Source organism: Camellia sinensis, chromosome 8, assembly GCF_055761805.1.
Source record: "Camellia sinensis isolate YWXY chromosome 8, ASM5576180v1, whole genome shotgun sequence".
NCBI lineage: Eukaryota > Viridiplantae > Streptophyta > Magnoliopsida > Ericales > Theaceae > Camellia > Camellia sinensis.
In genome coordinates, this window is record NC_138968.1 from 48,723,623 (window position 1) to 48,740,000 (window position 16,378).

Below are 16,378 nucleotides of genomic sequence, written 5' to 3' on the forward strand. Positions count from 1 at the left end.
TAACTCTAAAAACAAACGCCCCAAGGTCCTATTTAATTAGCATGATTAATATTGAAACCGTTAGCCATTCATGAAATTAGTGAAATTGGTGAAAAATTAATTATTCATCTAGATTAATAAGATAAATAATATAAAATTACATAATTCTAATGATATGTTTGTTTGTATTATTAATTGTAGAATTTTTACTAATTTTATTACATAAAATATTCACTAAATTAAAAAAATTACAATTTTTTTCTGTGGAAAATAATAATAATAATCACTAAAATATAAGGGGTTATTTGGAATAATCTAAATAAGTATATTTTTTAACTCTTTACAAAAATATGTACTAAAAGTAGAGATATGATATGATCTAAGTAAATGTACTTATCTAAATAAAAGGATGCTTGGGATAATCTAAATAAATATATTTTTTTATTTTTTAAGAAAAATTATGTAAAAAATAAAAACGTGATGTGATCCAAAAATAATAAATAAATAATAAATAAAAAGTATAATTTTATAAGAGATGTCAAATAATATCTAAATATATTTATTTAATTTATATTAAATAATACCTAAATCTTACAAATTGATAATTTCAATCTCATATTCCAATTTGGATAATTGGTACAGTGCCTCTCTCAAGTTCTGCATTCGCATTCCATTATTTGTTGATTACGTAAGACGGTTATGGCAGTGGTTGGTCTTTAACGACACCAGTATGGTCACTGATGACATCAACGCTACGCGTCAAAGCTCACCATTACCACGTGATCGCTTGCTTGTACTGCCAACACGTGGTGCACATGCAAGCCAATACCTTTCCCTAGAGTGGACCCACTAGTTTTACAATAAACATAAGATATTGTTTGGGATGTACGATTAGTATATTTTTTGGTTTTTTTTAATAGAAAGATGTTTAAAAAAATAAAAAAATGACTTGATTTAAAAATAATAAAGTGTTAAAAAAGCGCACTTTTTTGGTGCTAGCCAAACAAGCTCAGTAAAGTTGTGCAAAATATCATATAATCTGTTAAAATAACATTGATTCGCATAAATTTGTAGTGTTCTATCCACTAATTACGGATTAAACTTTAAAATTGATGATCCGTTTTGGAAATCGCTCAACTCAACTATAATTAATGCATATATATTTTTTGACCTCCAATAAAATATCAAATTAAAAATGAATATGTAAGAGATTTAATATATGAAATTTGTTACTTAGTAATTATATATATGAAAAATATTATATAAAATTAATGTATGTTATATACATGAAAAATATTATACAAATTAATATTATATATTATATAAATACTTGATAATTATTAAAAATATTTTTTAATCAACTAGCAAATTGAAAACGCCTCAAATCACCCAAACCTCAATTTAATTATTTACCAATCTATCAATCTATTATTTATTTTATAATTTTATTCTGAAATCATCCGAACCACGCTACCACGCATATGCCGAAATATAAGTGCACAATGTCTATGAACAAAAATATACCAATAAAAATACTGTGTGATTGAGAATAAAATCCTGTGCACTGAAATTAAGGATGTACGAAAAATCGACATAATCAAACTGACTGCTTGAGACCAATTAAAATTTCAAATTTCAATATGATTTTCATAGCTCATGATATGTTTCAATTTTGAAAAAATTTCACATCAATATGAATCGAATAGATTGAAATATTATATTTCGAATAGATTGAAATATTATATTTTAAATTTTTTGAACGAACATATATAACTAGTAATATACCTTTTGTAAATTTGAGAAGAAGGCATTCGTAGAACATTCAATATTTTTTTTCATTTATTTTAAATGTTAGATTTTACAATTTTTTCATAAAATCCTTTAATATCTCATGAGAATCCTTTTTCCACACAAAATTGGCAAAAAACATAACTGTATCATACATTCTGTTTCGATTTTTCATTTAATAAAAACTAATGCTGTGTTTGGTTGGGGTTTTTGGGGTGGGATTTGGAAAAGGAATGAGAAATGTAATCCTATTTATGTTTGGTTATAATAAAAAATATATGGGAAAAGAAAGGGGGTGAGAAATAAATAAAGAAATTGGAGACCTTTTAGGACATCAATTCTATTTTATAACCAACACAACCAAACATAGTTGGGATTTGGAATTCTATTAATTCTTTCTCCTTTTCCTTTCATTTCCATTTCCCTTTCCATTTCCCTTCCCAAATCCCTCAACCAAACACAGCGTAAAGGTTCAGTTCAATGTTAAATTCCCTTTTAATTACGACTGATTCGAACTGTTTACACCCTTAAGTGAAACACACATACATCTTAAATAAACCTAAATCATACATAAAATATTTTGGCATGTTTCGGTACAAATTTTGTATATGTAGCATTGCCCCTAGTTTTAATTCTGTATATTTTATTCTTTCCAACAAAACTCTTCCAAGTTAGTTTCATTTAGAGAAATTTGACTCTTTAAATAATTTATTTGGATAATAGATTTAAAAAAAAAAAAATTAGTGTTGAAACCTATAAATAAACAGCTATTAGGTAACATAAACAAGGTACTTTGTTCTTGATTTATTTTTATTTTTTTCTTTTTGTGTACTTTAACTAGTAAAAAAATAAAGAGTAACGTTAGAGTATGTTTGATAATCTGATTCAGCATGTAAAATTGAATTTATTATGTTAATCAATTAAGTCCATTTGAAGCCACAATTGACATTACTTAAAAATTTAATGCCTCTTAAAGTATGTGTTAAAACTTCAAAAAAAATAATTCATATGAAACTTATTTAATTCTAACTGAATTTATAGATATTAAAAATAAGTATCGATATGCACTATTATAAATTCACAATCACCACCGCCACCACTATCATTACTACCACAACCACTATCATCATGCCACCGTCACCATTACTGCCACCATAGCTACTGCTACTGCTACCACCACCACACCATGTCGCCACCGCCACTAGCACCACCTTCATCATGCTGCTGCCGCCATTACTACCATGATGCCATTGCCACTACTACCACCACCACTATTATCGCCATCACCACTATCATGCCGCCCACCACTACCACCACCATCATGTCGCCACCAACACCATTGCTACAATTATCACCACCGTGTCACCGCTACCATCACTACTACCGCCACCTTTATCACAATTGTCATTATTGTTTTACTACCACTACCATTGCTATCGTTGCTACCACCACCACTACCATCAAGCCATATCACCACTACTACTACCATCACCTTCATCATTATTGTCATTGTTTCTTTAAGCACTACCATCATTTTACTACAACTACAATCGCTACCGCTGCCACCATTATTGTCTCCACATTCATCACTATTGTCATTGTTACCATAAACACCACTATCATTTTATTCCCATTGCTATCGCTACCATCACCACTATCATCACTGCCACTACTACCACCACCACCATGCCACCGCCACCGCCACCGCCACCGCCACCGCCACATCACAATATAAAAATTGAAATACACAACTTGAAAATAATAAATTTTAAATTTGATCTTACAAAAATCAAACAACTTATTTTTAATTTAGCACTTAAATTTTTATCAAATGACTTTTTAATTTAAAAAATTCAACATTCAATATTTAATACTTAATTTTCAATTTTTAGTTTTTAACTTTATCAAATACCAAAGTTACCCTTACATGTTAGTAGTTTAATCAAAAATATTTTTACTAAGATTTGGATTTAATTGGATAATTTGTAATTTCCTTTTAATTTTATTTTCAAGTTAATTAATTTTTAAAAAAAATACACAAACAAAAGCTTATTAAATTTTTTTATAGTAAAATGATAAGATAATGGCTTTCTAAAATAGTAAATCACATTAATGCGTCTTTGTTTTTAAATGCAACCCTTTCGACCTTTAACCCCATCGGCGTGGATGAACGCAGACCCTTCTCTATCCATTTTGTCGCTACATATATATATTTACAGTTTAATATTAATTTGAAAAGAGTTTAATATCACAAATCAAATTTCTAGAAAGGTGTGTTTAACCTAACTACAATGACTAAATTGTATATTCTATATGATTTGAGGCCAATGGCACAATCCAACTTATTTATTAGGCTACATAAAACTGAGCAAGCTTAAAATAACAATGTTTTATGATGAGAATATTTTTTATTTGTTTATGTGAAATTACCTTATTATCATATGTGAGTGTAGATTAATTGAATAGAGAATTAACAAAAAATGAAAAATGGGGTAAAATAATTACAAAAAAGCTGAGAACTTTTTTCTAATTACAATAGGAATGAGAAATTGAAAAGAAATTATAAAATCATGATTTTGTTTTACAACTTTATCCTCACTTTTCTTTTTCTTTCCCTTTCCCTCTTCCCTTTGAACCCCCTACTAGTAGTCCTACTAGCCATCACCATAGCCATTTCTCTTCAGCCACCTCGGTACGTTGTTGGCCATGGTCACTACCATTGTCACCCTCCCTCGCCACTAGTACCTCCTTCCATGCCACCATATACACCTCAGCCCTCCCTACAATGATATTGACCACCACAAGGCTTGCACCATGACATCTACCATCGAGATCTCATTTACCACGGCTAGATTGACTATTACACCTCCATCATTGAGACCTCCTTCATCGTGATTGTTCATGTTTGGTTTCTCTTAATCATTTCCTCTCACTCTTTGTCTTTTCAAGTTTTGTTTTTTTTTGCGACTTTGATTGATAGAAAGAGGTTGAGAGAGGGTTCAGGGGTTAAAGGAAGGGGTAGGATTAGGCATAGGGGATCATAAGAAGTTTAGTTATAGTAATTGTGGTAGCGGGAAAGGACTAAAGGGGGCTACCAAATGGGAGCTTCTATTTCCACATATCATTTTCACTTTGTGTACATGCTTAATGAAAATAATTTTTATTACAATTTTAACCATAAACAAAATTACTAATATAAAGATTAGTATAAACACTTCACTTGAAATTCATATTTTCTCAGTACACATTTTCTCAAGAAAAAAAAAACTAAAAACACATTCACTATAAGAAAAACACTAAACGCTACTTATATTGTTACCTTCAAAAATATTTTTTTTCTCTCACTCCATTACCACCTTCCAAGGTTCTCATCTTTCTCATTCTATTATCACATTACTTTAGTTTACATTGTCATCTTCCAAGAGATCTTTCCCAATCCATTATCAAACCCTTTTATTATTTTAGATTGAGTTCTTCCTCCTCATTCAAATCCCACCCTTATTATTTAATTGTTATAGAAGATTTGCATGATGAAAGCCCTGATTTTGAGAAGGATGTCATAAACAAAAATGTGACTTTGAATATTAAAATCGTCTCTCTTTTGTTTTGTTTTGTTTTGTTTTTTTTTTTTTTTTACACCTTTTGGTAAACCAGGATCAAAAGTGGTTGTATCGTTCAATATTATAGTAGTAATTTTCCAGATTATACTTCCGAATTTAATTTTTTTGATAATCAAGTTTCGATTTTTTTTTTTTTTTGTGGTTACCAAGTTTCGAACAAAGAGTTAGTGGAAGTGGAAGTGGAGATGTTCCTTGCATCTCTTGGTTGTTCTTCAATCCAACAAGCTGTTCAACTTCTTCAATGAAGCTCTTGTTTCGGTTCAATTGAAAATGTTGCTAATAGTGGCTTAACTTTTTTCAATGGAGGGTTTAAGTGTGGGTGTGTACACTTTTACTTGTTAGGATATATTTAGAATAAAAGTGTGTGAAATGAACATATATTATATATTTATTATTTTTTAAATGTGTGAATTAAGAAAGATGTGCACAGAGTGAAAATAATGTGTAGGAATAGAAGCTCCTCTAGAAAATGGCAGGATAGTTGGTGAAAGGGTTGGAAAGAGCTTTGCAAACTTGGGGTTAGGGTTTAGTGGCTGTCATGCCCCAAAAATTTACGCAATAAAGATTCATCAACTTCTATTATTTAATGTAAACATGAGGATGTCTCAATATTAACATCATTCTTAAATCCTCAACATCTGTATTCATTAACCAAAAAGAGATTTACAAAAGAATGTTCTACATGCGATTATACTTTCAACATCCCTATTATATGAATATAGCATGTGGCATATAAGTTAAGTGCAAATAAATACCCTCAAAGGCTACAATTTCTAAGGCTTAAAACCAACTACACAAAAGTGGTTTTCGAACTCATACATAAAAAGCTTTTGGCTTGTCAAAAATAATTACAACACAGAAAAGAGCCTTGTGCTCTTAAAACATATTCCATGCCTCTAACTCAGTGGGATCACCACATCCTTTCATGCACAAAATCTTATAGGGTGAGCATAAAACCCAGTAGGAAAATCTTCACAAAGAATATACATTTTATACAAATTCATGGGATGAATGCACATGCTATGCCATTTTCAAAACATATATCACTACCTTTAGAAACTTCTATGCACAATGCAATATGTAGAATTAAACAATTCGATAATTTCAATATAGTTCAAAGGAGTGGTAAATACGATTTAGGTAATCCCTAGATTGGTGTTTGCAAGTAGGCATAACAAATACTACCAATTCCCACTTTACCAGTAGTTAATCGGAAGACACGCGGTATCTCCTCTGCGTGCGTTTTCGGTCTTTCACCATGAACATGCAAGCCAATTTAACCAACACCAACTACACCCCCTATATAGACTTACCAACGTATTTACCCCAAAAATAAATCAATATGATCTTGTTTTACAAAACAATTCCCTTTCTCAAAGCAATACTTTTTCCAATGCAATATTCAAAATCAATTGTATTAATGATAAAACGGGATGGTGATGTAATGTCCAATGCAATAATAAAGTTCTATTTGAATATCTCGACAATAACAATTCGAAATGTGATGGTAATTAAATCAAGTGCCAATGCAATATATTTCTATATCAATGTCTTGAAATTTCTAAATTTCTCAATTCATCTACACAATCTTCTATTGTGATCAAATTTCATATCTCTTATCAACATAACATCATAATATATTTTTCAAAGAGACAAAACATAATATCAACATTCATGTATTCTCCACATGTCAAATATCATTTTTAGCATTTGATCTTTCCACAATAACAACAACCAACAATTGCTCAAGCTTTCCAATTCTATAATTTTCTCATTTTCTCATGAAATCTCTTCATTTCATACAATTATAGAATTTCCTCCATTATTTACTCACATGGCAAATTATCAAGTATCAATTTTACAATATCATAACTTTTTCTCAAAATCTTCAAATTTTAGGGTTTCTACCAAAATAAGGTTTTTGTTCCATTTTTGAAAAGATTTTTCTAAAACAACACCCACACCCTAGAACATACTCGTATTCTCAAAAGTTTTTAGGAAATATAGATGAAATCCACCTCTAACATTATTTGGGGTTCAACAACCCAAAATCATAACTCAGAATATGATGAAATACTCAAAACATGTATAAACTTGCAAAAATATATATATAACTCAAAGATTATCCTTACCTCAAGCTTGAGAGATGAAGAGGAAGAAAACTCTAGAAATCAACGTTGGTGAAAACATGATCCAATCGGTTATAAATGTTGCCCTCGTTCGATTTGGTATAAGAAGCCCCCTCAAACTCTTAAAAATTTAAGTTAAATCTTAGAGAGAAGTTGGATTTGAGTGTGTTTTGTAAAGAGAATGGAAAGAAAAGATGGATAAATATCTATATATATATATATATAGAGAGAGAGAGAGAGAGAGAGAGAGAGCGGAGAAAATCTGAGCAAACACACTTTTGGCATCAATTTTGAGAAAAAGAGCATGAAAATCGAGACAGACGCGCCGAAATCCGCCCGAGCAAAATTTTCTACCTCATGGGTGGATTGCTATAGAGAGTTGCCCAATAATTTACCCAAAAATCTGCTCGAGCAAGACCCAAAATCCGCTTGAGTAGTTTTCTGCCTAGAAAACCGATCAGACTCTGTGAAGATCCACTCAGATGGCTCCCATTTCCGCAGAAACCAGAAACCAGAGTTTAGTTTTTGCCCAGAAACCAAAGTTTAGTTTTTGTAATCCAAAACAAGCTCCAAAGCTCAAAACGCAAAATTTTTAACATAGAAATTAAGAGAGGTTAAGTAGAAGTAGAAAGGGAATCTCAATGACCCAATACAGTAAACCAACACCGAAAGAAAAACATACTATCCTACTATACAATACTATTCAAGCCCCAAAACTTAGGACATCACAGTGGCTGGGTAGAGTAGGAAAGAGGCTGATGAATGAGAGAATGAGAAAGGGGTGGCTGGCTGTGAAGGGTGGCAAAGTGGTGACTGGAAATGTAGAAAAGACAGAAGAGATAAGAAAAATAAATAGATGGGCATTTTGGTTATTACATCGACAAATTTCACCATTTTTGTAAATTAATTCTCTAAAATTTATTTTTATGTGATTCTGATCATCTCCAACCCACTAGGCATATAATACTTGTTAGTCAAAATGCCTAATGTGACTCACTTTTTTCGAGCATCTCCAACGGTAGTAGGCATTTTACCTATCTGAATATTACTATAAAATATATATTTTATTTTGCCTATCAACTGTTTTATGTTTTTACTCCAACCATGCTCTTTATTTTAGCTATTTATCCAAATACTATTAATTTTATAGAAAGATGGAGGGAAATGATCCTAATGATGAATACATTTTGCCTAGCGTTGAAGGCTAGCTACATGTAGCTAGTGAATATGAGTTGAGGCAAAATGCCTAATCATATGCCTAGTGCATTGGAATTGAAAAAAGTGAATCACATTAGGCATTTTAACTAATAAATATTATATGCCTAGTGCATTGGAGAGCATCTCCAATGGTAGTAGGCATTTTACCTATCTAAATATTACTATAAAGTATATATTTTATTTTGCCTATCAACTATTTTATGTTTTCACTCCAACCATGCTCTTTATTTTAGCTATTTATCCAAATACTATTAATTTTATAGAATGTCATGTCAACAACAAAGATGGAGGGAAATGATCCTAATGATTGAATACATTTTGCCTAGCGTTGAAGGCTAGCTACATGTAGCTAGTGAATATGAGTTGAGTCAAAATGCCTAATCATATGCCTAGTGCATTGGAATTGAAAAAAGTGAATCACACTAGGCATTTTAACTAACAAGTATTATATGCCTAGTGCATTGGAGATGCTAGGCATATGATTAGGCATTTTGGCTCAGCTCACATTCACTGGCTACATGTAGCTAGCCTTCAAGGCTAGGCAAAATGTATTTAATCATTAGGATTATTTCCCTTTATCTTTGTTGTTGACGTGGCATTCTATAAAGTTAGTAGTATTTGGATAAATAACTAAAATAAAGAGCATGGTTGGAGTAGAAACATGAAACAGTTGACAGGCAAAATAAAATGTTTACTTTATTATAATATTTAGATATGTAAAATGTCTACTATCGTTGGAGATGCTCTTAATTGAATCATGATATCTCTAACATGAAATAATTGTCACTTTTAATATATGGTAAAGGCTAATAAGTGTTGTTTAAGCATCTCCGGGGGAAAAGACAAAACAGCATCGTTAGACATTTTTACTAGTGAACCCTGTTTTCTTATCCTCCAACCAACTCTACATTAGGATAAGCATTTTGCCTATTTTTATTTTCACTTTCCACATCTAGCCAGCTTCCATTGATAGGCAAATGTTGTTTCCCGTTGAAAGAGGTCTCCAAATTTGTTAGTTCAGCCAAAATCAACTGATTTCCTTCCTTCCCTTCCTCCCTCCCTCTTGTTCTCATCCTTTTTCCAGAAAAACCTCCCAAAATTAGATCATTTTTTTTTAAAATATGAATTTCACCACCAAAAAAAAAAAAAAAAAAAATGAAATAGAATTCACCTCCATACTCTTCAATTTTTTTTTTTTTTTTTTAAAACAAATTTCACTAAGTTTTTGTAAAACAAAATCGGGGTGGTGATCATGGGGATGTCCTGATCTTGGTTGGGATTGTGCCAAAATGGCTTTGCACCATTGGATTGTACCAAAACATACCATTTGAAAATATGATCGCTTGAAAATATTTTTTTTAAAACTAATTTACTATATATATTTAAAAAAAATATATTTGCAAGTGTCACATTAATATATGTAGTATGTCATAAAAAGATTATTATTCATTTATCTATATTTATAATATTTTTCTTTTAAAAATTAATTAAATTAGTGTGTTTGATTAGTTAAAATGAAGAGTATGGTTGGAGTGCATACTAGCTCAATTAGTTAGGTAAAATAAAGATGGTACTTTTATGTATACTTTTGCTAGGCATTTTGCCTCTTCGCCTTGGAGATGCTTAGAGCATCTCTAACGCATAAAGCAAATGGAGAGAATTAGGCATTTTATCTATTGAAGCTGCATTTCTAGGGCTCCAACGCATGAGGCAAATTGTGAGGCATTTTGCCCATTCTCATTTTGGCTTTCCACAAGTAGCCAGCCTCCATTGCTAGGCAAAGCGTGTTCTCGCCAAGTGACTCTCTTTCTCTTTCTCTCTCTTTCTCCCTTTCCCGTTCTTTCCCATCAACGATCTCTCTCAACCCACCTCCTGCACTACGAAACCCTTTCCCTTTTGTTTGATCTTGCTGCGATTCAAGAAGATTCAAGAGGCTTGGACATTAACTCTTTGAATCCTAAATTAATACATTTGCTTCACTTTGATTTGTTTCTTTGTTTCCTGGTATGTTTGTCCTCAATTGGGTTCTGTTTGATTTTTCATTCTCTTCCTCTTACCATGATGATTGTACAGAGCATATGAAAGTTTGTTAATGATTGTTTTTAATTGTTCTGAATTTATAATTTATTCTGAATTTACTATTCTGAATTCATTCTCTCCCTCGTCATTTGTTCTGAATTTATAATTGTTTTTAGTTCAAGATTTTGATCAATTAACTGAAGGAAAATTCAAGTTTTGTTCTGGAATTTTTTGTGTTTTGGAATTTTTGAGAGAGAGAGAGAGAGAGTGGATTTATGGGTTGTTGCAGCAGCAGCTGGAGCTGGGTATTTAGCCAAGCATTGGCAAAACTTGTCTGGGAAAAATGGGTTATCAGAAGGGAATTCAATTTGCAAGCAATCCAAATCCCAATATTTGCTTCAGCAAATGCAGGACCAAAATAGTCCATGCTTGATGAATCTAATTATGCATAAATAGAGTTAATATGCAGACTTAATAAGGTCAATCAATATGTGCACAAGCATGGGTTAATATGCAGACTTAATATCAGATGGGTTGTTCTATTTTTTTTCCTTTTTCCTTTTAGTTTCAATATTGTGTTTTATCAATTGTAGATTTAGCTGTTTATGCATTGTGTGTGTATGCATGCTGTATATTAAAAGTCTCTTAAAAATTAGTGAAAAAGTTAATATTAATTTCAATTAAAAAAAGAGTATTAAATTAAGTCAAATAGTATTATATATTTCTTTTTTTTTTTTTGTGTGTTTTTCTTACTTTTAGGTCTCGTTTGACAATTTTCTGTTTTAATTAAAAAGTCAAAAAATCATTATAAGTTGTCACATCACTCTTTCTATTTTTTTGCATATATTTTCGTAAAAAGTCAAAAAATACTAAAATAGTCTGTTCCCAAACGAGGCCGTAGTGTATTAAGAATTTTGTCAAGACACATGGTAAATTGTTTTGAAAAAAATTATATTTTACATAAAACTGTATACAATAAAAAATAGGAAAAATTACTCATAAATCTCATATTGGGAAATGTTGCTCTATCTAATCCTGAGTGTTTTTTGGTAAACCATTTAGTCTTTTTTATATTTGGTATGGTATCTTTGTTTGTTATATTGTATAAACATTAATATATTGTATCACATATTGGTGTATGATGATATTTGACGAGGTTGAAGATGTAGTTGATGTTTGATGATATTCACAATGTTGGTGATGTTGATGATGTATGATGATGTAGTTGATGTTTGATGATGTTCACAATGTTGGTGATGTTGTAGTTGATGTTTGATGATGTAGTTGATGTTTGATGATGTTGGTGATGTCGATGATGTTTGATGATGTAGTTGATGTTTGATCAATGTTGATGATGTTTTATGATGTTGGTGATGTTGATGATGTTTGTTGATGTAGTTGATATTTGATGATTTTGTTGGTGTTGCTAATGTTCGAAAAAGAGAGAAATCTAAAAAGGGCCTATAGTGTGCTTTTAACACTCAAATAGGACTTATTAGTCTACAAAATAAAAGGCAGGACCAAATGGTTTAACATATTAAAATTTGAGATTTATTGGTGCTTTGTCCTAAAAAATATATAAGGAAAATTTACCCATAAGTCCTAGTTTTTGAAACGTTGAACCATTTAGTCCTAAAAGTTTTCTTATGTTCCATTTAGTCCCATTTTTACATCAACATGATGTGAATGATGTAAATGATCTGATGTTTCATTCTATAATTTCAAAATTTATTGAAATCTGATGAACATTAGATGTTTTTCATCCTATATTTTCAAACATTATTGAAATTTGATGAACATTAGATGTTTGAAATCCAATGTTTGTAACATGACTCTGATGTTATTAACATTGTATCTGATGTTATTAACATTGTAATGGGACCTTTCAGTCTATAAGAAAACTTTTAGGACTAAACAGTGCATAAGTTATTAATTTGGGATTTATTGGTGCATCCCCCAATATATAATCTTATAATAATAATAATAATAATAATAATAATAATAATAATAATAGCATCAATATATACAACGATGATAATAGAGGAAATATCAAATTAATAGTATTTTTTAAAAATAATAAAAAATCAATACTAAATTTTATAAATATTAATAATTAAAATTTTTAACAATGTTATATTAAAAAATTAGGGTAAACTGTCAACAGGTCATAATAGTTGGATTTAATTCCCATTAAGTCCTATTAAAAATAAATCCTAGTAAAATCGTCACTAAAAATAATTTTTTGTGGTGATTTTTCGCATGTCTCTTAAAATCAACAATTAGTGACTTTTTTATCACAATTTTTATAAATTGTTAGTAAAACTTACAATTAGTGATACTTTTCTATAACAAAATTTTCAATCTATTGCTGAAAATTGAAAATTAGCGACTTTTTTGTGACACTTTCTTTAAATTGTCGCCAAAACTTGTAATTATTGACACTTTTTAATAGTATTTGATGAAAAATGTCACTAATTATCATATGATATATTGGATAATAAGTACATTTATTAAGACCTACACATAAATCTCTCAGAAATTATACATAATTTTCATACATAATGATATAGTTGATTGTGAATCTTTCACTTTAAAACAAAGTATTATTGGAGATGAATTTATTTATAATAATGACATTATCATATCATTTTTGTTAATTTTTTTGTATAAATTTTATGTATTAATAAAAATTTTAAATCTTAATATTAAGGCATTGTTTGTCAGTAAGTTAAAGTAATCAAAGAATTTTAAAATTATTACAAATTCAAAATTCAAAAAACTAACTAAAATATTTTATTTCCAAACCAGGCTAAGGCTTATTTTAGGAAGTGACTTTTTTTTTTTTTTTTTTGGCTTATTGACTTTTTTTGAAAAAAATACAAAAAAATAGAAAGGCAATATTATCTAAATAAATTAAGAAGCCAATAAATTGACTTTTTTCCTAATTGCCAAAGGCCCATTTGGACACACACACACACACACCTCTTTTTTTTTGTTTTTGTTTATTTTAGTGATTTTTTTCAAAATTATGTCAATTTTTTTTTCAATCTGTTTTGGCGAGACAAATATAAAATGTATATATTTTTTTAAAAGATTTTAAAAAATATCACTAAAAACGAAGATAAGCCAAAAAAATTATTTATTTTGACTTATTTTTATTTTTTCTAGTTTTTTTTTTAAAAAAAAAATTATAATTTTTCAATTCGTCTTAGCAAATTGAATTTAAAAATCTAAACTTTTTAAAAAAAATTTCCTAAAAAAAAGGGTAAATTACAAACACCCTCTCGAGGTTTGGTAAAAATATAAATTCCCCCTGAGATCTGAGAAATTACAAATTACCTCCTGAGGGTCAAATTTTCATAACAAATTAGGAAAAATTAGGAGGGAATCTGTATGAAAATAAAAACCTCATGGGACAATTTATCATAAAAATATAAATCTCAAGAGGCAAGATGTAATTTCTTAAACTTCAAAAAAGAATCTGTATTTTCACTAAATTTCGAGAGGATATTTGTAATTTGTCCTAAAAAAAATTCAAAAAAAAAAAATTAAAAAAACAAAGAAAGAAGTCAAAAGGCACTTCTCCACACACCTACAAAATAACCCAAAGTTTCACAGCTGTAATGTAATTGGCCCATGATGGTACCAATGGGCCAAAAATGGGAAATCTTCGGCACCAAGAAAGTAATGTCAGAGATAGGCTCGAAATGTTTCGGGAAGCTTCCCATGACACGTTCGGTACCCGGGAAGCACCACGATGCGACTAGAATCGCACCACGTCATCGACATAAATAATATAATAATATAATATCTGCCAAAGTAAATTGTTTCTGTCAAAAAATATCTCTCCAGAGAAGGCTATAAATTTCTCTTTCGCAACTCAGACGCGAAGAAGATTTCACAATATTCTCTCTATCCAAAACCCAAAACCACAAAACCCACTAGCAAGAACAAGAATCACACCACAACGAACAACATAGAGAAGCCAAAAAAAGCTCAATTTTCGTAACAGAGACGCAAGTTTGCAGAGATTTGTATAAAGATTGAGTTCTTCTTCGCTCATGATAGCTCAGAACATTGAATTTCAAAGGTTTGTTTAATTTCTCCTCCTTCTTTCTCATGTATATGTGTTTTTGTAGTGATTATGATCTTGTGATCTTTATCTTTTAAATGACTCTGTTTTTGCTCTGTTTAATAAGAAAATTTTAACTCGAACGATGTCTAAATATCTTTAAAATGGGTTTTGTGTAATTTTTTTTTTTTTTTCTGATTGATGTAAAAATTTCAGTGTTTGATAGTTGGAAATTAATGAATTGTGCGATTATGTGACTGGAACTTTGATTGGAGAGTCATTTTCTCGTATTTTTGGGTTCTTAGCAAATTTCTTGTTCAGAAATTAGTTGTTTGGTTGCTGAGAAAATGTTTAATAAATAATGGAATTGGAGACTTTGAATCTTGAGTTTGTAATTGCTTGGGTACGAAGCAAACTACGACCCCCCAGAACACTTTTCTTGACTCGATTATTTTTAATGCTCGGAACTGTGGATCTTGTTTGTGAGAAACCAACATATATAATAGGGGGAATCACATTTTCTTTTACCTGTTTTCTTCGCGACCAAACAGTCTGCAGCCGGGGAGTACTCATATTCGTATTTTATTTCTATGGTATTATGGAAACAAACTGGTTATCCGATTCATTTGCTTCGGAATTGATTTTTGATTATTTGAAACCAACATATAATAGTCAAATCCCATTTTCTTTACTTTGACCTGTTCTCTTTGCACCAAGCAGTTGGCTGGAATGTACTCTTTTTTTGCATTCAATATCTATGGTATTAGGGGGGAAAGTTGGGTTCTCAGTACATCTAGAATCATTTTTTCAACCCATTTGTAGATTGAGGAAATCCTTTATTTTTTTATTTTTATTTTTTTTGTGGGTATGTATGAATAATTTTTGTTTCAAAGATGATTAATGTATAGTATTTGATCTTGTTCACAGAAATATAAAGATGGGTCTTCTTGATCAAACTTCTAACTTGACTTCTCTACCCTTGGATTATTCGAGAAAGAGGAAGTCACGGAGTAGACGTAATGGATCTAAATCTGTATCAGAGACCCTAGCTAAATGGAAAGAATACAATGACAAACTTGATTCTTCGGATGAAGGTGCTAAACCTGTACGGAAAGTTCCGGCCAAGGGATCAAAGAAAGGATGTATGAAGGGGAAAGGAGGGCCTGAGAATTCACATTGCAATTACAGAGGTGTTAGGCAAAGAACATGGGGCAAATGGGTTGCCGAAATTCGGGAGCCAAACAGGGGCAGCAGGCTCTGGCTAGGTACTTTCCCAACTGCCCGTCAAGCTGCTATGGCTTATGATGAAGCTGCAAAGGCAATGTATGGTCCTTGTGCACGTCTCAACCTTCCTAATGGTGTCTCCTTGAGTGAATCTGGAAAGGAATGTACTTCATTGCCAACTACATCGGGTTCTGATTCAACAACTACTTCAATCCAATCCAAGGTATGTGCGTCTGAGGATTTGATGGTGAATCTTGATGCTCCGAAGGTAAAGCACGAGGATGATAACAGGCTTTCTACAATCTGTAGTGTTAGTACACCAATGAGTG

General features: G+C 30.8%; 1 protein-coding gene across 1 annotated transcript in view; it reads left to right on the forward strand.

Moving 5' to 3' along the window:
• The first annotated feature begins 14,380 nt into the window (after positions 1–14,380).
• Positions 14,381–16,378, forward strand: part of LOC114315765 (dehydration-responsive element-binding protein 2C) — a 2,764-nt gene continuing 766 nt past the window's right edge. The window contains exons 1-2 of the mRNA XM_028262367.2: positions 14,381–14,843; positions 15,753–16,378. The exon at positions 15,753–16,378 is cut by the window's right edge and continues 766 nt beyond it. Coding sequence (XP_028118168.2) covers positions 14,815–14,843; positions 15,753–16,378 — 655 coding nt within the window. The 5' untranslated portion in view covers positions 14,381–14,814. The remainder of the gene's footprint in view (positions 14,844–15,752) is intronic.